This window comes from Apaloderma vittatum, unplaced genomic scaffold, assembly GCF_000703405.1.
Source record: "Apaloderma vittatum isolate BGI_N311 unplaced genomic scaffold, ASM70340v1 scaffold9533, whole genome shotgun sequence".
Lineage (NCBI taxonomy): Eukaryota > Metazoa > Chordata > Aves > Trogoniformes > Trogonidae > Apaloderma > Apaloderma vittatum.
This window is the reverse complement of record NW_009708611.1, coordinates 8,676-35,968: the sequence shown is the minus strand read 5'-3', so window position 1 is coordinate 35,968 and position 27,293 is coordinate 8,676. Positions and strand designations below refer to the sequence as shown.

The 27,293-nt window shown below is 40.6% G+C and overlaps 1 protein-coding gene across 1 annotated transcript in view; it reads left to right on the top strand.

Moving 5' to 3' along the window:
• The window catches only part of LOC104271824 (transcriptional activator GLI3-like), a gene marked incomplete at both ends in the record, with an annotated part of 57,200 nt that overhangs the window by 25,329 nt on the left and 4,578 nt on the right, over positions 1 to 27,293 (top strand). Inside the window, 2 exons of the mRNA XM_009866620.1 lie at positions 2,906 to 3,052; positions 12,293 to 12,494. Coding sequence (XP_009864922.1) covers positions 2,906 to 3,052; positions 12,293 to 12,494 — 349 coding nt within the window. The remainder of the gene's footprint in view (positions 1 to 2,905; positions 3,053 to 12,292; positions 12,495 to 27,293) is intronic.

Here is a 27,293-nt window from a genome sequence, read left to right as displayed (position 1 = left end):
CCTCATGTAGGTGCCTCAGATACCTACAAGCTTTCAGATGGCATGGGACATTCTACTGTGGACAACACACGTGAGCACACTCTGTCTTAACACTTGTGCCCTGAGCTCTGATTACTGACTGTCTGCACAGTCTTAGCCTTTCATAAGTACAGGCTGAACTTACTAGCTTCAGTTTCTTTTTTGGAGTTTTAAACAAATACATGTTACTTCACGTTTCCTCTGGGCTCACAGCTCATCTTTGATTGATTACCACACCCCGGGTGTCATGCAGCACCTCCTGAAAAGACAGTAACTTGACTGAGGCATTGGAGATACTTCAGTAAAGTAACATGCTTATTGAAAAGCTGTTAAATCTGTTCTCTGGCATCCATAGGATGTGGTGTTATCAGTCAGGTATACAATGTTATCAGCCAGGTATACAAATGCATTTTTCAGGTGTAGGTTCCGGGGATCGGATAGTCCAAGTCATGGTTTAAGCGCTACTAGAGTGCAAATAAAACCCCTCTGATTTAAAGGGGCACCTGCACATAATGTACGAATAACATAACGGGCACCATAGCTTGTTATGTAGCATTTGAACAATGAAAACTTGGAAATTGTTCTTCCAAAAGTCATAGTGAGATTTCTCTTGCTACTCTAATTGCTTTAGGCCAGTCGGATAATTGGGCTCAGCCTGTCGATTCACAGGTCTGGGGATGGCCAGGAGCCAGAACAATCTGGAACGTAATGAAGAGCGGGTCCATTTTTTGGTGGTCATGAGGCACAGCCGCAGCAGCCGTAATGGTAGAGTGTCTTCTGTCTTGTCACTTCACCTTGCCCAGCAGAATTGGTGCCCGAGAACTTCTCTGAGTAACACGGAGGGTTCAGGGAAGGGGTAAGGACCGAGTTGTTGGTGTGTGTAGAGCAGAATGCTCAAGTGAAGCTCAGCAGTGCCCACAGTGCAGAAGCAAATTCCTCTCCTTGTGAAAAAAGCAGGGACAAAGCCAAAGCTACCCAGAAATAAACAGGAGAAAATTCAGGGCTGCGGACCTTCCGATTTACCGTTCATCTACCCTTCATGCAATACATCATTTAGTAGCTAATTTTTTATGTTTGAAGACGGTAGTAAGGCATGATCTTTAAAGAGCACCAGAGCATTTCTCAGCATATGGAACATTTAGCAATGCAATTATGTGCTCACTGTGTTTTCTGCAGCAGTTCATTTTAAAGTTTGCAGCCAGCGTTATTGTTAGTTAACCCAGACACTTATGTCAGAAAGCTCAGGAAGTATTTTAAGTGTGTCTGGAAAGACACGATGGTTGTCTACTACTGTAAAACTTGTAAAATCGTTGATTCAGTGTGAGTTACTCCTGTTCTAAAATTTGATTTAGTATTTTTCTTGCCATTTCACAGAAAGTGGTGGTGGCTCAAGTAGATTATGTGTAATTGAGAAGGCAATTTGTAATTTGGAAAGAATACCAACAACATTTAATTTATCTCAGCCCATTTTTTATGCCATTCCTGTTGCTTTTTGGTGTACTTTAATTTTTCTGAACCTTTCCTGAAATTTGTTATATTTAACATTATAATATCAAAAGCATATTCTTCCATTTTCTTTGTTAAAAATAAAGACAGATTATATACTTCCGAAATCTGTTGCTGAGTGAACTTTTCTCCAGATTCTAATGCTATGTTTAGCTCCTTTTAGTGTAAATGTTGATGCTTTACTTCTAAGTTTTACATTTAGGATCTGATTCTCTAATGTAAACATAAATTATCCTTTTTAGTAATACTATATAAGTAACAATATTCAGGTTAATTGACAATTCAAAGAATTTAAGCTTAAAATTTTGTTTCCATTCAAGATTCATTTGCTGGCATGCAAACTTACTCTGCTTTCTGGTAAGCAGAGTGTAAGGAAATTTAAACTATTTTGCAAGTGGGACAAGTAGAGAGCGGAGAGGAAGACTGCTCACCTCAGATCACATAGCAAGTCAGAGTCAGGCTCAAGGAGATAGAGCCCAGCTTATTTCACGTCTGTTTCTCATACAAGCCCATGAAATGACCCTCTACTTACTGTAGCATGGGAAGCCTACTGAGATCAGATGATGTTAAAATTACATGGCGTTTTGTGTTTGTCCAGAGTTGCCCATTAATTGATGACACGCTTGAAAACTGGAGGGGAACTAGAGAGAAAGTCTAGTGTAAGTCATCCTAAGAGAACTGCGTCACTCGTAGTCTCGCTGATAGGATACCGATCCTATCCAGTCTGTTGTTTTAACTCTGCAAACATGCTCATGTGTGAAGTACACTTACGTATGAACTGTGAAGGATGGGATGACCACATTGATTGTCTCCAGTCTTTCCTCCCTAAAACTATCTGTGTGTTGTTCATGGACAACTACTATTTGTGCTGAAAACATGCTTTGTCCTTGTTTATTCCTAAGCTTATACACAGACTGCCACTGTGAATGAGAATCTTCTGGTCCTCTAGGCAGAGACTCCAGAAACTTGAATGTTTATGTAAGTTCGGTCGCGTTGTTACCTTAGAGACGGAGTTCTTTGGGCTGGAAGTGAGGTAAATGGGAGTAAAGCTCTAGGAAAGTTTTCCCGCTTTTTTTGTGTCACTAAATAAATCATGCTAGTTTCCACTGCTGTCAACCTGTCACTTTTTGAGTCAATAATAAATATAAAAATATGAGATCACTGAGCTCATTAATATTTTATGCCTTGCTGTTTTTTGAATGCTCTCTTTGCGGTATCATTTGTTGAAATATATTGACCGTCGGTGGCATACCACAGATGTTGCATTACATTAAAAAATAAACAAGCTGGTTTAATAGCCAGGGAAAACGGCAGCATGATAAAACTTGCCTTCTCGTTTATCTTACGTCATTAATGGTGCTTTTTTATGTTGTGTTTTTAGCTCCACACACTGGCGTCAGTCCAGCTGAATATTATCATCAGATGGCTCTGTTGGCAGGCCAGCGCAGCCCGTACGCAGACATCATTCCCTCAGCTGCCACTGCAGGAGCTGGTGCTCTTCATATGGAATATCTTCACGCCATGGATAGTAAGTGACGTCCTTTAGAAATATAGACGCTTCTTCAGAGGGAACCATGTGGGTTGTTCCTGGTCTGCCTCAGAAGGCCTCCATGCAGATAGAGAGGTGGGAGTCAACGCAAGCCTGCTTGTGAGGCTGGAGGGCCAAAGCGTTGATTGCCAAATGTACAAGGGTTACGTCAAGTCTGAAAGTAAACTTTTGAAAGTAAGTAGGAAGAGGAACAGGACTGCTCCTGAAAACAGGTTATAAATTTTATTCCAGCAGAGCTGGAGTGCTTTTGAGAATGTCCTTTTCTATTCACAATCAGTAACTCACTTTCATCGTTAGAGTGAGTATTTCCCTGATGAGCTCTCTGCCAATAAAAGGTTTACATCTGTTTTTCCATTAAGAGAGCGTGCTCCCCTCCTTTTTAGAGAGTGGTAGCCATGCTTATGAGTTGTGTATCATAGACCGATAGACTTTCAGATCACTTCTAAGGTGAAATGGTTTGCTGAATTCTCAAGGATGCTGACTTATTTTTCCCTTGATATTAAGAGCCTTTTTTACATGCTTCAGGATCTTTCAGACCTCTAATCTGGTCCACTTTCTCTGGTGAAGGAGGCAAAGAGAGGCAAAGAGTTTTTTGATCAGCCAGAAGGGATTATGCAGAGCACTCCCCTCTAGATGTCTGCATGCTTTTTGGGATGTACTCAGTTCCTTTCAACAAGGGAAGCAAAAAGTGGTGACAAGAAGAAGTGGTGACTGTTGACTCTTGCTTGGTAGTACAGAGCAGTACAATAGCTTTGGACCACCTTGTTGTCCCACAGCTTTTTAAGATGCTTGTTAGCACACAGTTTGTTCTTCCCTGCTGTTGGCTCCATGCCACAGCTGCTGGTCTCAAGGGGTGTGGGAGTTGGGAGGTTCACCTCTGGAACACGTAGGAATATAGAAGGTTATCCTGCAGCACACATGCCTGGGAGTGTGAAGTAGTTGACTGACCAACAATTTTTACAAGAATCAGGCAAGGCAGATAGTTGTGGAACTGGGCAGGCAAACTTATTTTCCTTCTGTTACCTTGATAGTGAAGCATTTTTAAATTCAGTTTCTGCTACCAGTCTCACTCCACTGGTAGTGTGCATACATACCTTGAACCCACTTCAGAAATAAATAAAATAAATAAAGCCACGGAAATTAGTCAGATAGATAGATAGATAAATAAATAAATAGAAAATAAATAAAGCCACAGAAAGAAAGAAAGAAAACAAAGAAAACAAATAAGTGAAGCCACACAACTATTCTGGACTTAAACCAGAAATTAATGCGCAGGCTTTAGGCTTGAAAGCTAAAAAGTATACTTCCTGATTTGTTTTTTGAGAGGAATAGGGAGCGACAAGATACCATGCTAGTACATTTGATGCGTATTAATAGTATATTGCAGAATGGAAACCATTATTCATGGTTCAGGTAATGTAAATCTGCTGCTGTGTTCATTACAAGGACAAATCCCCAGCTTGTATGAATGGACATGACTTCTTTGAAGTAAAGGAATCATAGAGTCGTAGAATAGTTTGGGTTGGAAGAGGCCTTTAAACGTTGTCTAGTCCAGCCTCCCCCTGTAATGAGCAGGGATATTTTATACTTTTAATGATTTTGATTCCTCTTGGGAGACAGTTTCTGAGTGCATGTAGGTCGCAGAACCAAACCACATATTTGGATGCAGGTTTGTTTGAATGGGTCTGTTGACTCTATAGGAGGATAAGTACCCAGAGATAAACCAGAAAACTTAAGAAAAACAGAAGACGTTGCAGTACTCATACAAAACATGACATTTGCACAAAAGACCTTTATGTGTTAGCAGAGATTGTGTATACTCTAATCTACATAGTATTGCAGCTTTTGCATCCCAAGAATGTTATCTCATTTTACATGAGGGAAAATGTTTCGACCTTTGCCCGTAACTTGAGCCCATTCATAAAAGGTACCCAAACACTATCTCTAATAAGGATATTTGCTGTCACCAGGCTTAGCTATGATATATTTGAAATGTGCTCTGTAATTTGTTTTGTGTTTGTTTTTAAAAACTAAGATCACACATTCGAGATTCATTATAGCAGCAACTTTTCAATTAGGCATTATTTCAGAGTTAAAGACAAAAAATGTGTAGCAGTATTATGCAAATGGGTTATTTTTAAACAGTAAATAGAGAATTAAAATAAGACTGAATCCTGGTAAGGTCATGCAGCTCACCTTCTGTATTTGATGAGAATGTGTTTAGTCAGGCAATAGCTGCTTTTATCTAAATAGAGTATGAAGTTACCCTTTTACTTTGTAAAAACTAATTAAAACTATCTTAACTTGTGTGGGTATACAGTAAATTAATTGTCATTAAGTAGGAATCTGAATGTCCTATCATTCATCATGCTAAAGAAAACCCCTTTCTTCTTTGTCAGAATTTTAGATTAGAAACAAGAACAAAACAATTAACAGGAAGCCGATATTAAGACTTTCTTAAAAAAACCCAATAAGACTGCTGCTGTTTGCATTTAATAACAAAGCCCGGTGATCAGTGCAGAGCAATGCCATTTGTTTGGATCTTTCTTCTTAAGGGTTTGTATGGTGATCTTAAAAGTACTCTTTTCACTTTTACCCAGTCTTGTCAAAGGAAACGGAGGAGAGATTGGTGATTTCCCTCATTATCTACTATCAAATTCTGAGCAAGTTGACTCAACTCACTCAAAGGCTGCTGCTCATTTATTCCACACAACAGCCAAATAGATACAAGCAAAACATTGTTCTTTCTTGGAGCAAGCCTGTCTCCTAATTGTTTGTTTATATGACATCTAGTGCAGTAATTTGGCATCTCTACCTTCTCCTGTAGTACAAATAACAGTTCCAATGCCAACATGCGCTGAGCACAAAAGCATGTTACATACAGTTTGTGCAGTTTTGGACTTTTTGTTTTGGTCTGTGCTGCTGGAAAACTGATTTCAAACTGGGGATGATATGATTGGGAGAAGCATTAATCAGAAAGTGAAATCTTGCCTAAAGAGCTGTAGACTTCCTGAAGCTCTTAACTTCACTGTCCTTGAACTGTCTAATATATTGTGGAAGAATAAGGCCAAGACGGTGTGCGCTTGATTGTCATTTTTCCTCGTTGTGTCCTGTGTGGTTTGAAAAGTGGACCAGGATTTTCTTTGCTGTTGTAAAACTTGTCTACAGTTTTGGTGGCTAGAATCCCTGACCAAATCTTCCAGTTTTCTTGCTTGTTCTAAAGGGGACGGATGTGCTACCTTTAAGTATAACATCAAAGTAATTAGGAGGAGTGTATATGGGGAACGTATGAACAGTACCACTGTAGCAAGAACTGACATTCCTTGTTGTGGCTGTAAAGATACTGTATCAGAATCATGGAATCACCTAGACTGGAAAAGACCTTTAAGATCCTCGAGTCCTACCATTAACCTAACGCTGCCAAGTCCTTGACTAAACCATATCCCTAAGCACCATATCTACACAACTTTTAAACACCTCCAGGGATGGCAACCCAGCCCCTTTCTTGGGCAGCCTGTTCCAATGCTTGACAACCCTTTCCATGAAGAAATTTCTGCTGATATCCCGTCTAAACCTCCCCTGGTGCAACTTGAGGCCATTCCTCTTGTCCTATCACTTGTTACATCCTTTCAGGTAGTTGTAGAAAACAATAAGGTCTCCCCACAGCCTCCTCCAGGCTAAACAACTCAAATTCCCTCAATCATTCCTCATAAGTCTTGCTCTATATGCTTCACCAGCTTCATTGTCATTCTTTGGTCATGCTCTAGTACCTCAGTGTCCTTCTCATAGTGAGGGGCCCAAAACTCAACACAGGATTCAAGGTACAGCCTCATCAGTGCTGAGTACAGGAGGACAATCACTTCACTGGTTCTTCTGGCCATGCTATTTCGGATACAGGTCAGGATGCTGTTGGCCTTCTTGGCCACCTGGGCACGCTGCTGGCTCATGTTCAGCTGCCGTTGACCCAACATCCCCAGGTCCTTTTCCACTGGGCATCTCTCCAGCCACTCTTACCCAAGCCTATAGCGTTGCTTAGGGTTGTTGTGACCCAAGTGCAGGACCTGGCATTTGGCCTTATTGAAACTCATGTAATTGGCTTTGGCCCATGGATCCAGCCTGTCCAGCTCCCTCTGCAGAGCCTCCCTACCCTCAAGCCGATCTATACTCCCACCTAACTTGATGTCATCTGCAAATTTACTGAGGATGCACTTGATCCCCTCATCCAGATCATGGATAAAGATATTAAGCAGGACTGGCCCCAACATTGAGCCCTGGGGGACACCACTTGTGACTGGCCACCTACTGAATTTAACTCCATTCACCACCACACTCTGGGCCAGCTTTTTACCCAGAAAAGTGTGCACCCATCCAAGCCATGAGCAGCCAGTTTCTCCAGGAGAAAGCTGTCGGAAATTGTGTCAAAGGCTTTACTTAAAGTCCAGATAGACAACATCTGCAGCCTTTCCCTCATCCACTAAGCAGGTATGCCAAAACTGTCTTTTAAGCACTTAATTCCAAAATTCACAGCCTTTCTCGTATGATACCTGTATTTTTCTCTTGGGGAATATGTTTTACTCTGCTTCTAAATGGTGTTCAGTGGAAGGCAAGCATGTTTCCTAAGGTTTCTACATTCATCCAGAGAGTATTAATATCCTCACTCTAACTTTTGGCTATGCTCATTCAGAATGTAAGGTTTTTCTTTTTCAAATTTGTTCAGCATTGTCCTTACTCCTTTTTGTATTACAGACACTCGTAGCAACTCAATTTACATGAAGAGTTTGGGCAGCCTGAAGAGTTAAGCCAATGTGAGAAGCATTGGACTGGATTTAATTTCTGATTTTCAGGCACAGTTGGGGTATAAGAGTAGGGTAACAAGGCCAGTCGTTTTCTTCTCATACTGATGACAGATTTACCGTTTTGAAAACTAAGACAAAATTTATGACAGACTTTCATGAAGTGTAAACAAAAGTACACATCTGTGAGCAGAAACTGAAAGAGAGAGAGAGAATAAAAAAAAAAGCTTTAATGTAAAAAAAAGAAAGCAAATTTCCCATGCATACAGCCTCCGACAAAAACCAGTGTCTGAGACAGGTTCAAATAAGTTTGATTTAAAGGGATGGAATAAATGATACATGTCTGAAGATTGCCTTATAAATGATTAAGCAATGCTAAAAACTTCAACTCAGAAATCAAATTCATGGGCAAATTTGCTGGATGGCATATTCCATTTTTGAAATTTATGATGGAGATAGATATCTGTTATTTTAGAATTGATCTCCACCCGAGGAATAAGATCTTTTCCTCTGACACCTGCTTGAATTTTTGTCGGCACACTCAAGTCTTTACTATCAACAACTGAATTTTTATTACTATAATGCCTACTCCAAAAAGGTGACATTCCTAAACAAATCTTCACTGTCGGTTTCCATTTGCATGCTTTGCCAAGGATGATGGGGTTTTTTCAGCACTTGCACAGAGGTAAATGGATTTTTAGTGAATCTGTGCTCCTGCATATTTTGATTTTAAAGCGTTATTGAGTAGGGAATATGATACTTCAGTGGGAGAATACTGTGAGCAGATGAACATATCAAATTGTTAGGTAAATATTGAAGTGTTTGTTTTTAAAAGAAATGCCTGGGCAAGGCTCAGAAGTTTGGTTTAGTATTCAGAGACATTGACAAATTGTGACCTGTTCCTTTTTATAGTAACATACTAAGACTGATGTTATGCTAATTGAATGGTTTAGCAAATGTTCTGCAGGGTAACGAGTGGTCAATTCATACTTAAGACTTTTTAGGCATGTGAAAACTAATTAAACCATGAAGATCTGAAAAAACAGTAATTCCATTTAATTGTATTTTCAATTTTGAAACTTGTGGCCTCCCTTGAAGCGAATCCCCCTCTCCTGTGGTCAGGCTCTGTAGAGCTCTTGCCCAGCTTCAGCCATTGGCTCCTTCTGTGAGACAGAAATAATCACTTTTTGCAGGAGACTCTTGGCCCTTAGGAGGTTGTTCCCATCTCGGGTAGGTGGAGGGGACTGCCGAATTCCCACATCTAGGTGGAGACTGAAACAGACACTGCCTGGAGGAGAAGAAGAAGAAGAGGAAGAAGCCCAAGACTGCTGTGTGGGGCAGCTGAAGCCTGGGCTCTGCACCTTGCAGGTTGAAGGAGCATCTTTCTTCATTGCTGGCATCAGATCTGGTCCATCCCCTATGGAGCGGAAACAGGGATGCCCTGGCAGCAGCTGGCAGATGAGGGGGAAGTTTAACAAGCGACAGAGAGGGGCCTCTTAGAAGAGCCGCAGCGTGACTTAGGCAAGGGGTGAAGGAGATGGGCTTAGTCTGGAAAGGGCGAGGAGGAGCAGGAGTTGGAGCAGAAGGAGCAGGAGGGATGTTGTTGCAGTTTTTGAGAATCTGCAGAGCACCACAGGGAGTATAAATTGCACTCTTCTGTGATCTGTCAAAGGTGAGCGTGCTTCTCTCCAGGTTTGTAAGAGCTTTAAACAGTTGTTGGTAATGCTTCTTCAGTCCGCTCTGAGATGTGGACTGCAGTACGGACAAGTCTGCTTGGGCAGTTGTGGCAGGGAAAGTAAATGGTATCTGATCACAGAAGCAGCAAAATGCAACTGTTGTCTCCTGCTTACATTGCTCAGTCTGTCGTCAAAGGAGAGATGCTCAGGTGCTAGTATTCTTAACAACTGCTCCACCTTTTTGGTCACACCCATGCATCCCCTGTCTAGTTAGCATCAGTAGCCATCAGTTCATGTTTAGCAGGCTTGTAATGAATTTCTCAAGTAAGTGGCAATCCCTTTGTAGTTGTGGATATTCGAAACTGGACTTTAGTCCATAAGAAGTAATTTTTAAAAAATATTTCTGCTGGAAATCACATTTGAAACTGTTCATATATGGCAATCAGTAGCACATAGTGACTCTCAGTTGTGAATACAGAAAGTTGTAAATACTAGGTCTTTCTTGCTTAGCAGAAGAGAAGGAGCTGTACTTGTCCCCCCTCAGCACCACTGCTGCCCTCTTACTGGCATGTTGAGATCTGTGCCCATCAGTTTGAGGAAAACAGAGGGTTTGTAATTAGGTTCACATGACTGCAAACCATTGCTGCCATATGTAGCACACCGTTGGGATGCCTGATAGTAACACATGATACAGAGGTAGCAGTGCTTGAGTAACGTCTCATTTTGGTGGTCAGCCAATGTCTAGCAGGTCTATCTTGTCCGCTTCACTTGCTGTTTAATCTGGAACACCTGTACTTAGCTATCCCCTTAGAAAACCACAATAACAGAGTTTATTCACCTATAAAGCATATGAATTGTATCCTCAGCTGAGGCAAATTACCGGTTTCAGAGGCTTTGTTCTCTTTCCTGCTGGCAGAACAGTCAGCAGAGTTGTGGATGAAAGTCATTATGTGTAAAGTATTACTATTTTTGTTTTGCCATGTTACCTATCTTGTATTTCTTTATTAAATGTGTTGCTGCTTCTTACAGCTGTTGATCATTGTTGGTTTATATGTTAGCACAAATAGAAGATCTTCACCTCTGAAAGGCAGTAAGCGCAGCACTAATAAAATATCAAGCAGATACAGTACAGTAGTGAGCTCATAAAAAGGAGATAAAACAGGTTACACAAAATAATGTGTAGTAGTTTCTAGGAAGAAATAAATGGTTATGCTTAAGTTTTAAAGGATGAATCAAGAGCATGAATATTCATTGAAAGGCTGGATCAGTATGGGCTAAGGTGTATTGTAGAGACAGAGCACTAAGGAAGAAGACTCTGTATTAGCCACAGAATTGACACCCATGTTGGCTAGTTGAGGTAAATCTAAGCATAGATTAGGAGAAGGGCTAGAGACAGAGATCTGATCACACAGTCGCAGCAGCAATAAAATGGCAGCTTTTAATAGCAGATGAAAATCTTAGATAGTACACAGATGGCATGAGAATCCACTCAGGTGTATAAGGAAAAGGTAATGCAGCTATGTCCTTGAGGTGCATCTAATTAGGCTCTTCTCCTTTAATATGAGGGACCTAAGGTTAAACACCCTGCTGAAAAATGGCCCTGGGCACCAAGCCATAAGCCAGAGTTCAGAAAGGCAGACCTATGGCCAGGTCTTGTGGAGTCTTGTGGCCAACCATGAATTATTAGCAAGTTACAGACAACGTCAGGGACTCTGGGAGAAGTAGCTGTAAAGTAGGCATCAAACCCAAGGCCTGCATGACCCTGGTTGTCAGGATTGTTAGGACTCAGTCCTTTACTACAGGTTAAAGGGATTAAAAAGGTAAAAATTGCAGTACTATTAAAGGAAATAGTTCAGTATGCAGTAGGGAAGCTAATTCTTTCCGTCTCGGTCTAAACTGAGATTGAAAATAATTAAATAAGGGGAAGAAATTTAGGGTGATATATCTTCTGTCAGAACTGCAGAGAGTTGGAATGCCATGGTAAAATAGACTAGAAGAGGTAGAAATTTTAGAGCAGAAATGTGTTTATTTAAATGATATCCGTATGGTTGCCTTCTCTTCACAGCTTTGAAAAGCTTAATCTCTAGTTGTAAAGAAATTTGGCAATCATAGGCCCTGGCACACCCCACACAAGAATGTCATAGGATCCTGGACAAATTCAAATAAATCCTACTGTTTCTCAGTCTAATGCCATGAATGCCAATTTGACTTCATCTGATAGAGCTGGCCTGTAAAGTATTTTTTCAGTCCTGATTATTAATTTTGCATCAAGCATCGTCCAAGCAGAATTACAGTCAACAAAGGAAAAGCTGCCTCTTCATTTCTACACTGTATTTTACAAGTTTAGCTTTGGCTCTATATGTTAAAGTGATGTGGGTTTGGGTTTGCTGGTAGCCCAGATCTGAACCACTGTCTCATTGCTCATGGTTGAATTAATGACGTGAATGTCTAAGAAGCCATCAGATTCATAAATCACCAGAAATGAGAGGGATAACTCATAAAAGTCTTTTCCTTTTGTTTGGCAATTTATCATTTTGCTTGCACATTAATAAACAGAGCTCCCCTGAGGTAAGCCACAGGAAGATAGATTTTTCTTCCTAATTTTCCTCAATTGTAGCCAGTAGATCACAAGTGGTGAGAGTGGGCTTGTTGCAGCATGTTGGTGTCTTTCAACTCCCCCTACCCATCACTGATAACAAATAAATGCAATTAAGTACCCTGGTGGATAATTATTTGTGTTTACATAACAGGCGCCAGGTTTCCGAGTCCAAGGTTGTCAGCTAGACCAAGCCGAAAGCGTACGTTGTCCATATCCCCTCTATCTGATCACAGCTTTGACCTTCAGACCATGATACGGACATCTCCAAATTCCTTGGTTACAATTCTCAATAATTCTCGTAGCAGTTCCTCAGCCAGTGGTTCTTACGGCCACTTATCTGCAAGTGCAATAAGGTAAGAACAGCATTTTCTACCTTCATTGTATTTTCTCATGTTTGTGTCGTACACACACATGCAAATGTGAATGTATACTCGCATGTGTCAGTAACCATTTTGTTTTGCGAATATGTGCGTTTGGCAGTTCTTGTGATATATATTCACTGGAGCTTAATTTAAAGTACAAAATACCTTTCATTTTTCTTGCTCAGAAAGGAAACGCAAGGGACTTTTTGGCATATTATTGTCCAGTGCAGGTAATACTCCATCTGACCCACAGTAGTGGGGTGTGTATGTGTGCTTAGGAATCTGTTTTCAGAAAGCTCTAATATAGGCTTGTGACTTAAGTCAATTGGGTTCTTCTGGCCATAGATATAATGGACGTGAAGTGTTCATACATGACAATCACCAGAGAGTAAAACACAGACTTGTGGTACTGTTCAATTAAAATGTTTGGCTGGGACTTCATGGTATTTGTCTCCCAAGTTTCATGCTTTAGTTTGCACATTGAAAAATCAGGCTTTCTGGAGCTACATTATGGGGGGTTTTTTTTGTACCAAGGAAGTACTGTTATCATCCAGTATCATCAGAAATGCTGTAATTTTCACTTGGCTGCTTCACTTGTGCATGTAAGAAAACAGCCAAAAATGGTTGTTCTGGAGTGAGGAGAGCAGAGCAGCAAGGGAAGAAGTGGGCAGAAGTTGTGCAGGAAAAGGAAGCAAACAGGTCATGGGGAGAGAGAACAAAAGCAAGAATATAAAAAAAAGTGGAGCTGAAGAAAACTAAAAGAAGCTGCAGAAAAAAATGGAGATGCAACTGCAGAACATTCTTGTATTTGTGGCATTGCTATATGTTAACTGAGAAAAGCTCTTTTGATATTCCCAAAAAACTTCCTCACCTCTCCAAAGCGTTAGAAAATACTGGTTTTGCATTTATGGCACTCAGACAAAAAGTGCTGCTGGTCCCTGGCTTAAAAGCAGCCTCCACCTTCAATTTGCAGTGAGGCCAAGGAGCAGATCCCCACAGCAATTTCCTGAGATCTAAAAGACCTGTTTTTGGCAAGGCTCAAAAATGCCGCTCCAGCAAAAATGACACACAACTTTAAAACTGACTGTGGGGATTTGCACTTCTGGAGAAATTGGGGCATGCAACCAGTCTGTGAGTAACCATGAGCCAGTCAAACTTTGACAGCGACAGCACTGTAAATATTTGGTGTCAATGTAAGTGCTGTTGGGCTTTTTTAAGCACAGATTTTAAATAGTTGTGCTTCATAGCTCTGATGTACTTGAATAGCTGTACAGTGTTTCACAGGTATGTTATCATAGCTCTGCAATACAACTCTGCAGCCTATGTAACCACAGTCTCAGTTACGAAGCTCCATAATGTGGAATATTATTTATGTCAATAGCTGGCAGCAGTTTTGGGCCACATCTGTTAAATACATTTAGTGTGTGGAGGTGTACTACCCTCGCTGTCATTAAGATGGGATGGCACTTCAATTACTAACCTCCTTTCCCATTGCTCGTAACTTTGGTAAGGAAAATAGTGCATGAACGTTGGCATAATCTCTACAGTGGCGTAAGTCTTCCCTCCTTTTACTCTTCCACCATAGCTGGAAATGGTTGGTGTATGCTTTTTGATACAGAATCTAAGGGCCACCCCTGCAAGACTGGAGTGTGATGAATAGTTTTGATGAAGGCAGTTGTGGAACTGGAGTGAGTTATGGGCAGAGACTGAGTAAAGGTGCTAAGGAGGTGAACAGTGAGCCTTGTGAACTGGTGTCACTGAAGAAGGCAAGGCTTGTGGGACTGAGCCTGGGGTTGACTGAAGCTTTCAGCACGTCCTGGTCATATATTTCAGGAATGTGTAGTCAAAATTTCCCACTATTTTGAGTTAGTTTTTTTTTTCATTTTTGATAAAGAGTATGTGTGTTCAGCATGAAAAATTGGAGACATGTATCTCCATTCTTCCCAGTGGAAAGGAGGGAGAGAGCTCACTCTTTTTCTAGCATTACAGTTCACCTCTGTTGATGCCCTTTAAGTTACACCAAAATAAGCAGTGACGTAAGGTATTAAACCCAAGCCAAATTTCATTGCTTTAATAAATTCCAAGACTAAATAGCAACAAGACTATCAGTAAAATGTAATTTATTGCAACTCACTCTCTTGTAAACAATGCATTCAGCACAGGAACTGCTGTACTGAATCAAACTGTAGGTTCATCCTATTTAATATCCTGTGTGCAACAGTGATCTAAATGTAGAAAAAACTTCTCCTAGTATCAAATCCCAGCTTCTGGAAACTTGTAGGTCAGTCTTGCTGCAAGAATATGGTAGAGTTCAGAGGGCCACTAGATGGAATTGCAAGATAGGAAGTTTTTGTATTTTAGGCAACATCAGTAGCGTTAGCTATACTTAATGTTACACAACACTTCTACTTTTAGATCTTGTTTCAAATCACTTTTCACTTAGCCCAAATAATTTATACTTGGCACCATTTTGCATGGCAGATACCTGTCTAACACTGAGTATTTCCAAAAGCATCAGCAAAGTTATTAATCAGCATGAAGTGAAGGAAGAAGAGACTTTCCCATACAAACTAAAAGACTTCTTGCAGCCTTTTCTCTGAGAAGCTAAAATGTGCTAGAAGTATTTCCTATAGATGTGATCTTTGCTTTTCTCAAGAAATTGTCCCATGTAGCCAAGTGATAAGCTGCCCAGAGGTTTCTGTTGGCGTGCATTAAATAGACTAAACATGCAGTGTGTTCCAGTCCAGGACTCACAGCAAGGAAGGAGAAACTTTTCTTGCAGCTGTAACTCTGCTTAATCTGGTACCTGCTTGGTACCAGTTGCACTAGAAGAGAGAAAAAGCTGCAAACTAAATCATATAGAAGTGGTTTATTAAGGAGTATGAAGGTACTGCCCCCTTGTGATTGTGCTTTGGCGCCATCTTTAATTCCAGAGTTGCACAGTAGTTTTTTCGCAGGGCCTATGCCTGCTTCAGGGCTGACCCTCCTCTCCGGATCAGCAAGAGCCACAGGACCCTGCCTCACCCTTCCCAGGCAGCTCTAAAAGAGGGGCAAGCCTTTACCTGGTTGTTTGCTGCCGGGAGGACAGACTGCTCTTGCAACACAACCCCAGCCTGTCGCTGGGCAAACCGAACAAGTCACCAGTGACCACCAGGCTCATACATTGTCTCTTCTGGTGGCCCAGCCTCCTGCTCTTAATGCTTCGGAGGAGCCAAATTGCTCACAGCCATGGCTTGAAGCTGCCAACAGCTGTTTTGAACATTTCATGTGGTGCGTCATGGTCCCCATGTCTGAAATTGAGCAACCACAATGACTCGCACTTCCTAACTTCTTCTTTCTTCGATTCATGTTCCTGTGCAAAATGAGTCCTTCCTGTTCACCTCAGAGGAAGGTTGAAAGTATTCATGTTTTGTGAAGCACTTAGATTATGCAGTGATGAGCACAGTCGAGATGCTCAGGAGGGTGTCAGTGATTATGTGTTCACTGGTGGTTGAAATACAATGGAAGGAGGGCCTATGGGCAGTACTGTGGGCAAGGAGAATTAAAATACCAGAGGGGCTCTCACCAAAGACTGTTGTGCATCTTGCACACTGAACGAGTCCTGCACTGGGGGAAAAGGGGTGCGTGCTGAAAGCTGGTGAGTTAGCACACAAAGGTGCGGATGGGTTTAGTTGTGATCTCTCTGATTTTGTAGGCTCAGTGCTCTTTCAGCCTGTGTTTGCAAAGGTGCTACTTGCGTAAAGAAAGTGTTTCCAGGACTTCACTGTTCTTTGCGTTGGCTAAAAAAAGTACATCCTCTGGCTAAAAGATTATATATATATCCTGTGCTTCACACAGCTTTTCCACCTCCGTATGAGGCCACTGTGGATGTTGAGGATGAAATCTAATGAAAGGAGCCACATTTGGGCTCTGTTTTTACCGAGCACAGAAGGATTCTATTCTTTGACATGGGTACTACTGCAGTTCAAATAACAAATAATAATAACTTGACTTGGCGGGCGCTTTGTCACTGTCAGCTGGCAGTGTGATGCTGTATCCTGACTACTGGCTGAGTACTTGAAAAGAAGATGTCGCTCCTGCTGACAGCTAATAGTGGATCTCCTTTAGCACACCAGGTAGAGCTTCTGCTTTGTGCATTTGAAAACACCTGGTTTAGGTCTCAGCTGAGAGAGATTATGCAGAAAGGAGGAGTATGAAATAGCATCCGATGAGGATAATCCTTCATTTGACATTTACTCATTTGGTTACCTGCCTCAGTCCTGCAGAGCAGCACCCCTGCTATTAATCTTTTGTGAGGATGTACTTAATGTTATATCTGCTACCTGTGACAATTATTAGACTTTGCACTTCAGTAGCACTTCTTTTTGAGAGGCAGCATGGCCTAGAGTGAGTATAGAGGCGGGGTAATCTCTTCCCATGATACTAAGAGTACCGATTCAAAACCTTTACACAAGATTAGATGGCCTTTAATAAACACAGGAGGTTGGGACTCCATGTTCTATAGGATCTGATGTTCAGAACCTCTGTATTTTTCTGGTACCTTAGCAGTGCTGCAATACTGAATTTACAAAGTGGGTTTTCAGAAAGTGAGCCCAATTCCCTGTCAGCTACAAGGTGTTTAAATCAAGAGTAGTTCTATCTACTACTAGAGACCTTCTTTGGGTCCAGGCAGATGCCTGTCTCATAATGTGTTAAAATTCAGTTTCATGTGAGCACAGGAGCCCTTTGGGATCTCCTCCACAGTTTGAAAAAAACCTGAGAGAGCACAGCAGCACTTTTCCCCCTCTACCAGGCTCTGCTCCTGCTTCCCTAATGTCATCAGAACAGGAAGGAGCAATTAACATACTGTGGTTAATTACAGCGAGATCCTGGCTGTCCTGGTTCCTCTCACTTTTCTTGAGGCTTATCTGAGGGTGAGTGTCAGGGAACAGTGGTGAGGGTGCTTTCGCAAAGAGCACTAGAAAGTGATAGCCAGGTTCGTAGGGTGAGCTTAGGCAGCAGTGGATTAATATCAGCCATGAAGACAAGAATCTGTGTTTCTGCAAGCAGGTATTGGATTCTCAATGATTTCCTCATCTCATATAAGCTTCTTGTATAGAGCATTTGTTGTAAAATTAGTCAGTACTCTTGTCTCTGAGCTGCTTTATTTCTAGAGATGAGTGACCACATTTAATTTCTCCAATTTCTCTTGGCAAATACATAGAGAAAAGCAAAGAGAAAAATAAAAACAGAGTTAAGTTATACAAATGAAGTATAAGGTTATCACAGAGAAAAGTCAAAGTATCTCCAGAAAAGAGCCTGACACACTAATTATGCACTGCATAAAAAAAGCAAAGCAAAGAGTATCCTTTTATCAGATTTAAATTATACAGTTTTTGAATTTAACAGAATGTCTCATAGTTATAAGACAGGGAGCCCTCGTGTTCTCAGTCTTCCTTCTCTATTCAATATTTTATATATTCTGATTATGTCTCCGCTTATTCATCTCATTTCTGAGGCAAATGGTTGTTTTCAGTCTGCTCTTTACAGAGTTCTTGCATTGTCATTTCTGCTGATACGGTCCGGAACAATTTTCCTATGCTACGTGCAATAATATTCCGGAAGAGGACCAGCAGTTCAAATGCACTGTGATTCTCTGTCTTCTGTTTCCTATTCCATTTGTATTAACATGTTTTTACCGTAGCTCCACACTGATCAAGTTTTCATTCCTCCATTGAATTCTGTGTTGAGATGAGCAACAGCTTCTTGTGAGTTGGCTTTGGTAATTTAGAACTAGTGTATGAGTAGTTCAGACTCCCCTTCAGTGTCGCTGTGCATCTTGCTAGCAGTGCTGCTTATTCCTCTAGTGTACTTGGCTCTAAGGGTAACCTCTTAGCTCTTCACCGTGCTGCTCAAAATAATTTTGTCATATATGCAGGTTTCATTTTTTCATTGCTTGAGTCTGTGCCCAGATTACTGACAATTACACTAAAAAATAGAAGTCCCTCTCTGAAGATTTGTGTCTAACCTTTTTAAAAATCCAACTACTTAATTCTTACCATTGATTTCTATCTTAGACTTTAAGTTTGTGTATTTATGTAATTAAATCTGTTTAAAAGGACACAGTCAAACGCTGCTTAATTAAATGAATCTTAAAAAGAACATGTTTGGAGCAGAACAGGTAGAACACAATATATTCAGCAATGTTTTGCAAGAAGCTCCTTAGAATATATAGGATAAAAAGTGTGTTAATTGTGTGAGCATTACAAGTGTTTTACTGTTTTACTGTCTCTTTTGTTGGGATCTCCCTAAGTGAGATGCAAAGCTGACTCTGAGTGACAGCTTATCTTGCATTGAAAGGTTTCTAGTTAATTGCTTGTAATATGTTGTAAATGAAGGCTTAGTTGCAGTTCAGATTGAGATTCAGACCAGGTGTAAGCCCACTGAAACAGGTCCATTATAACTAGACATGTCACATACGTGCAGCATGGGGCTTTATTCTCCATGGTCTTGTAGTGTGTATGGTTAATCTAAAGAAGGGAATATAATGCTTTATGAAGCCTTAATAGCTTCATTTTATGCTCTCTTTCAAGACGTGAATGTCAGAGATGTGCTACAAAGTGTTTAAAACTGAAATTTGTCAGTATTACAGGCAGTTGCATCTAATTCAGGCTCTGTTGAAATGTAATTCTGCTGCTAGCCTCCTATAGAAAGCTTGTATAGATTACAGGATGGTGACATTCGGAGAGATTGTTTTATAGATCACCCCCATTCTGTGTTAGAAAGTGGTGGAAATTTTTCACCACAGATACACAGGAATGGCAAGATTTCAGTCTTTAGAAAGTGTATAATATAAGAAATCAAGCAATACAGAGAATATAGACTATGCAGGCACATGTTGCATGCATGTTTACATGTACAGATGCACATATACACATACATACATGTGTGTTCAGGTATATATGCCTGTAAATGTGTATGTCACAGATCTTGTACTTAAAAGTCAGTTTGAAGCAGCTTGCTCCAGACTGATTCAGTATTACTCGGAGGAGTTTAAATAATTGGATGCAGCACGTTATCAATTCCAGGAAAATTCTGGCGCTGGGAGAAGCATGCTAGAGTTAACACTTTATTTCTTCATTTTAAGACCCTGAGAGTGGTTATTAATTAGCACTTTCCATGTAATTAATGATATCAGTTTTAGAAAACCTAAACTGCCCAGCCGTGAATTTAATTCAAAATTATGTTTGCCAAAAGTGTCATGAGCTTGCAAGGAGGGAGCACAGATGAATTACACAAGGTACTGTTAATATAAAGTCCGGTTAAGAACTAAGGACTTCTGAACAGGAATATCCCAGTGAGAAGGACAAAGCTGTCAATGCTGTCTGAGCACATAAGGTTAATCAGTGTGGCTCTGTTGCTCTCCATGAAACTATTACATTTTACTCTGGCATAAGGTAGTGTATTCATGAAGAAAAATTTCACCTAGCCTAGTAGATAAAACAGAATAGATAATATAGTAAGCTGAAGAGGAAGTACAAGCCACAGACTCTGTTAATTTTAAACTGCTAATAGAATAGTGGAAAAAAAGGCAGTGATTTGAGTTGTAAAACAATGACTGTTACCTGATAAAAACTGGGGAAAAAAAGAGTGTAATATGTGCTATATTAAATAAGGGAAGCGTCTTTTTACAAGTTTGGTTAGATGACTTATCTCTAAGTTAGTGATTTTTAATGAAACATGTCAGCATTACAAATGCAGAGGGATTTTTGTGCAACCTAGTCAGTTTTGAGAAATTATTTCAAAGGATTTCAGGTCTCATACCTACGTTTAAGATCACACCACATGTCTGGTTTCATAGGAACAATTTGATACCGGTTTTCCCTGTATCATAAAAGCAACTAGTGATTTGTCTGCATTGCCTACTCGAAGTTCGGTGTTGTCAGGTAGAAAGTAGAGGGAAAAGAACAGATTTAAAGCAAAACTCTCCTTTCATTTTCCTAAAAATGTAGGTAAAATGCTCCAAAGAGAAATGCATTGTTAAAGCCTCCCTTCCTGTAACACCATTTGGTTTTCATTTTGCGTCTAAGATACTTGATACTTCTCGACAGTCACTCTTGCAGGTTGTTTTCATCAGGAGGAGAAGTAGATGACAGACTTGGAAACTTCTTTTTATTCACTCCTGTTTGTTTACAAAGAACGCACATGAATTCCTGTCTCCGCCAGCTCAGACATCAGGAGACAGTTTTCTTACGTGATGTTTCTGGCTCCTTCTCATCCGGGCTCTGTCCAAGCAGAACTCACGGGCTTTCTCTCTGCTACGTCTCTGTTGGGGTCAGACTACGAATCTGTCCTGCTTACTGTCCACAGTTTTCCACATCTGATTCTGCAGGCTGTGTTTTACACATACAGATAGTATCTTCAGAATACATACATAAACTGGTGTGGATGAAGTCAGCTTATGCAGACCTCATGGCTCAATTTCCATCTACCCTTACATATGTCCCGTGTTTTGGACAGTGGCTCCTGCATGTCAGTTTACTGGGATGAAGTAAGCTGTTTCTTATATTGCTTCTCATAAAAAAGGAGCATCTGAGCATGTGAAAAGCAATACTTGATCACTGTTAATTTAATTATGACTTGTATTATGACTTAATTCAGTTAAGATTGCAATGTCTATAGGGGCCAGGTTTTAGGCTAGCACTTAGGGACTTGCGGAAGTCAGTCCCTCTTCAGAAGTATTTAAGAGTTATAAGGGGTCCTTTCCTGAAGAGTAACTGGGTAATTTGTAAAATGGGAAAGGTCCTTTTTTTGCCCCTTAACAAGATTCCTAATCAATGAACAATGATTTTGAAAAAAGATCCAAATCAAAAACTAAAGGTGAAATCCAGGTCTAAGGAAAGGCTGAAGACTTCATCGAATTCAGTGACTCCAGGTATTCATCCAGTGTCTATTAGTGTGTTTCTATACCTTGGTTTCTCAGTTTCACTTGCCCACAGGCTTCATGTAACTCTGAAGGGAGAATAAGACCAAATAGTGACACCTATACCTACTTGAGCGTGAGCTAGAAGAAGATCTGGTGTTTCCCTAATGCCTGATGATCAGCTTTATTGAACACGAAGCCAGTCCACCTACAAATTACCTCTCCTTTCATGAACTTGAGTCCTTTTTGGAGGGACTTGGATCATTTGGCCTTCCAGACTTATGTGAGAGCACCAAGGCTTTTCCCCAAGTTGGGAAGGGCCTGGGTGCCCTCTTGCAGGGCAGGGTGCACCCTGCCTAACGGAACGAGTGTTGGGCTGTGAGTGCATCACTCAGACATCAAAGGCCCTCCAGGCCAAAGGACCTCAAACCTTCTCCTGCACAGTGATCTAGGTGGAGTGAGTGTGTCTCACTATGACACATGTTCCTGTTCTCTGATCACTTGGGGGGACTACAAGGAAGAGCAGGGAAAGTGATCAGAGGTCCAAAAAATAATACCCATGAGTTAAAATAGACTTGACCTATTTTGTTCAGATTAAAGATGAGAAGACTGGACAGGAAGAGGTTTTAGTAATAATTTCCAAGGAGAAAAGAAAGGGAGAGACTGTGAAGGGGAAGGTTCGTGGTGAGTGCTGGGTAGAACAGCAAAGTGCTGGTCTTGAATTGCTGCAGGAAAGCATTTAGGATAGAGGACAGGAACAAAAACTTTCATATGGTAAACATAACACAGTCCTATATAAATAAATAAAGATATCCCAAGGAAAAAAATCTATCCTTTTGAAATTTAAAAAAGAAAAACAGACTAAATGTCCCATTGGGTCACACTAAAGGTGTTAGATGCTATCTGTTTACACAGTCTGTCTCTGATAGTGCAAAGAGCAGATGCTATTTAAGAAGTCCATGAACCCACCTGCTTTTTGACTTTCCTTCTCTCTGTGCTCTCCCAACATCAAAAATCGTTAGATTAGTGAGTCCAAAGCGACCGCTCTCGCTTGTTCCTTTTAGTCTGAACCTGCTGTCTTTGGCCTCGTCTAGTCTTCTATGAACTTGCTGGCTGTCTGCCTCCTAGGGCAGCTCTTCCAGAAGCCCATCAATGCTTTTTAAAAATCTCTTTAAGTTGCTCTGCTATGACTGTCATTGAATGCCGCTTAGTTTGCACACTTGAAAAGCTCTTTTTTAAAAACCTTGAAAGGCAGAAACAGAAAAGGGAAAACACTTGGTTGTTTTTGCAAGACTTGTATGCATCAGAACTGCATGTATGCATTTTATGATACAAGGAAGATGCCTTCACAGTTTTTATGAAGAAAACTATGATGATGTAACAAAACCATCCTCACAAAATTGGGATCTCCTTGCCATTTTTGTGTCAGCCTGTCTCCTTAGGCACACCTAGGCAATGTGCAGGAAAGACAGAATTTTTCCTGACTTGAATTCACAGCTGTTTTGCAGTAAATTCTGCAACTGTGACCAGAAACTGGATGACCTTGTTAGTAGGACAGCCACAAAGTAGCCACAAGGTTTGGTTTTGATTATAATGTCTGTTTTTCTTCTGTTTGTCTTGAAGTCTATTCCTCAAAATTTGATGTGCTCATGTAATTGCAATGTAGTTCAGTGCCCTGCTTTACCTCCGGTGAAGGGAGCTGGAGACTTTGCAGAGGAGGAGAAGAGCATGAGAGAGAGAGGGAGACTGACAGACAGACACAGAAGCCCACCGTATGGAGAAATAAATTATATCACCGGTGGGCTTTTCTGTCAGTGTATATGAGTTATTGAATGCTCAAGCAGAAGTATTACATGTTTTTTCTACCCTTATCCCTCTTAAAACTCAACAACTAAAAAGATAACCTGCCTGTAGTTTATCAGTGGTCTTAAATGCGTTCATCTTTTTTTTTTTCCTTTTCTACTTTAATTCTAAAAAAAGGTCTGTAACAGAAATACAAATCAGATTCCCTCCAGTGATGTAGATTTTAATTTCTTAGTAGGTAGATGAAAGAAAAAGATCCATAATTCACTTAAACTTCTGTGGGTCCAAGATTTTTTGGAAGAGGCTGGTGTTTTGGAAAATATGAATGACTGAGGCAGGCATCTTGCATTCTTCTGGCATCTGGGTTTTGGAAGTATTGAGCACCCCTTGTCTGAAATGCAGCCCGTTTAAGGTATCTTAAAAGAAATATCAGGCAAACTGAGGCCTCTGAAACCTGTTACCACTTTTGAAAAATGTGGTTGTTCTGGACTCTCAAAATGTTTACTTTCAGATCTGGTTTACTCTCGGCATGAATTTTAGACAATTATTGAGCGACACAGATGCCATCTGGGTTCACGTTTCTAAGCAGACATGGCTTGAGTGGTGCTGCTGCCCCCCCTTTTGCTGGCCTTCTGGCTAGAAAGCAACGTGAGCTTGGCGGGACCAGCAAGAGGATACAGGATTGCCACTCAAGGCAGAAAGATCTCATGAGATCTGAGGGAATTGTGGGCTATGGGGATTCTTAACACATCCTGTACTCAAGAGTTACTTAACAAAGTGCGTTAAAAACTTTGGGAAGGAGGGCAGGAATCCAGGTCTCCCCTTCCCAACAGAGCGTTCCATGCCAGTAACATTGCAAGCTTTGATTTCTTTTTCTTCTTTTTGGCCCGCAACATCAGCTTTATTGTCGAGCAGCCTGAATGGTTTTTGAAAGGCAGAGGAAGACCTGCCACCTTCTGTTCTCTTCAGATCCTTCTGATCTTTTCAGATCAGAAGAATCACCCAGGCTGCCCTCTGACAGCATCTTGCATGCGAGTGACGTTAAACCCAGCCAGGTCATCTTGCCTTATGAAGAGATCTCCAGAAACAGCTGGAGAGAATTATCTGAAGGCAACTATCTGTGCTATTTAAGAAATCATGCTGCTGGCTGAGCTGTTGTCACCATTTCTGAGTACTCCCTTTAGCTGTGCTGGCTATTCCTCCACTCCCTCATGATCTCCTTTTCATTTCAGTCTGAGATGTCTGAAGTTGGAGGCAGAGGGAATGAAGTGTGGGTTGCCAGACTCTGTGGAAAATCCTCGTACCTCCGACTTGACCCTTGCTCTTGAGCACAGGGCAAAAGAAGATAGTAAAGAGATAAGAATTCCTCCCGTCCTTAGCACATCTGTCCAGCTGTGTCTTAATGCATCTGCTGCTGGTGTCATTGTTTTCCAGTGAGAGCCACTAGCTAAAATGATGTCTGTCTCCTCTGCTGTACCCTACAAGTTTACTTGCTTGCAAGTTGGACAAAGTTGGCAATGCCTGGCTTAGCATCCCCCTTCTAGAGCCTTATATGGTGTTAGAGCAGATGTAGATAAGGAGGACATCTCTGTGATCATCATCTATGGTAAAATCTGTCTTTCTGATGGAAGGCATTTATGTTTACATAGGGAGTGGAATAGCAAATATACCTACTTGACATTTAAGCACTTGGACTGTACTGGTGTAAGGCACGTCACTGTATTTGTTAAAGTAGAGCTGCTTTTGTCCTTTAGTTAGAAAGGTTTTTTGCCATCGGAGAGTCACCATCACGCTTTTTGTTGCCCTGTATGGAGTAAAGAATGTGAAAGAGGGATTCTTGACCAGAAATACCCTATTGAAAGCAGTCTTTTCCCATCTTGGAGGGACCGAGTGGAGAATATTGTTAAACTCAACTAAATATAAAAGAGCTGCATTAAGTTTAAGTTGTACATACACATCCTGGGGCTCCTAGAGTCTGTTTCCTACTTGGGACCAAAGGTTCCTGTTCAGCATCCAAAGTTCCTGAGTCCCTAGTCTGTGGCACCTTAACAACCTCCTACTGAAATTAAAATACATTTGGTTCACAGCAGTTCCTTCCTGTCCCTCCTGAACTGTTTGGAAGGGATCTCCTGTGCTCTTGCTTTGGATAGGTAAAAAAAAAATTATTGTTGGATGCAGGTGCTCATGTAACCATAGTCACAGAGCAGTGATGGGCAGGATCTGCATCTCTGAACTGAGGTCTTAAGTCAGTCATGTCTTGTGACTGAATTGTAAGTTTGTCTTTTTAACATGTAGGATCTGAAGAACGTTACCAAATCTTTGAACCTGGACGTTCAGAGCTAGGTATTGTTGTGCATGCTTAAACACCTAGAAATATAAATACCAACCTGTATTTCCAAGGGTGCTATGTGCTTGGAGCTCCCAGTGAAATCAGTTCACTCTTTTAAACTGATTCACCTGAAGAGTCAATATGTTTGAGGTGTTAACCACTCGCAGAGAAATAAAGTACTTCATCCAAATTGTTTCTATGTTGCATTTGTTATCTTGCTGAATTTGATAGCATCTTCAGGTTGGTGCTGTCTAGTGTGTTTGAAGTATATGAGATGAACTCACGGTGTATATATGGAAGCAAAAAATGCCAGATACAGCAAGGAGGATTGTTTCACCCTCATGTATGGCATTGTAATGGTATGTTTTTTAATGAACAGACCAGAGTAGTTACACTTAGTAATGTTTGTTCACTAAAAAGGAAAAGGGGTGTTAAATCATTGTGTTCTTTGATGAATGGCTTGTACACTGAAGAATAAATTGAACAAACTGGCATAGAGCTCAGTGAACATGAAATCAGCTATTAGAAGAAAGCTTGTGAACAAATTCTGAGCCTGATATGCATCTTTTGATTAATGTCCTATCAATCATCCATAGTGGCTACCTTAGCCAAGTCGTGCTGTAATCATTCATGGTTGCTTACAGGAACACTAGCAGGGACTGTAGAGCTGCAATAACTGAATATTATTACAGATTTCTCCCTAACTCTTCCTGTGAACAATGACTGTTTTCACTACGTTTCTGCCTCCCTTTATTAAAAAGAATACAATGCAGAATGAAAAGAGAGTTCCTCAAAGACCAGTAAAATTCTCCCAGGGTATTCTTAATGATATTCTGTCCTAAATGGGCAAACTATTGTAATGCAGAGTTCTCACCAGGAATAATAGTAATGTAATCACATTGAAGCTGTCTCTTTATGGATAGTCGTCAAACAGACAAAACGTATAGTCAGATTAATGAACACAGAATTACTGTAGAATTATTGCTTAGAATGGTTGAAATTATTTTAGCTCATTTTGTATTGCAGTATTTTCAGTTAATGCACTTAACAGCAACAGCAATTAAGACTCCAGACTGTAAATTTGCATGAAATTCACCCTTTTGACATTAGAAAAACCTTCGAATCTTGGAAGGTGTTATGCTCGCACCCCTCTCTTTTAAGACCTAATGTTTAGAATTTGTACGGCTCCTTTGAAATGTAGTTGTTTGTTGTGGTTTTAAGAAAAAAAAGTATCAGTGAGCACATTTTTTTTTCCTTTTGATTGTAATTCATCAGCAAATGCTTATGGGAGAATCTCATATTCCTGTGTGTGAAGATGTAGTTCCACACCATTTATTCTTGAGTGTGACACAAAGAATGCTTTGGCACTACTCACAAAATAGGTCCTTGGATGGCAGTGTAATTTCTTCCAAAGTCTCTGTAGTCTGGGAAATACGGTGAAGTAATGAAGTGATGACAGGTATTAACATGCATAATGGGCTTTAATAGACATTTAATGCTGTTTAACTGAAAGAGGGAGAAGTGCTTTCCCATTGGAATATTCCTACATTGAAACTCATTGATCACCAATTTCAGAGGGGAAAGGTTAATCCATCAGTTTCTGTAACCAAACGGCACTGATGGAAATTCTTTAGGTGACATTCTGGATGAACTGAGCTTTCCATCTTTGCAAACAAATGAGTGATATGACAAGCATGGTGTTCAGAACACATTTAACCAATTGATTTTCTCTCCTCTTGTAATAAGATCTAGAGAC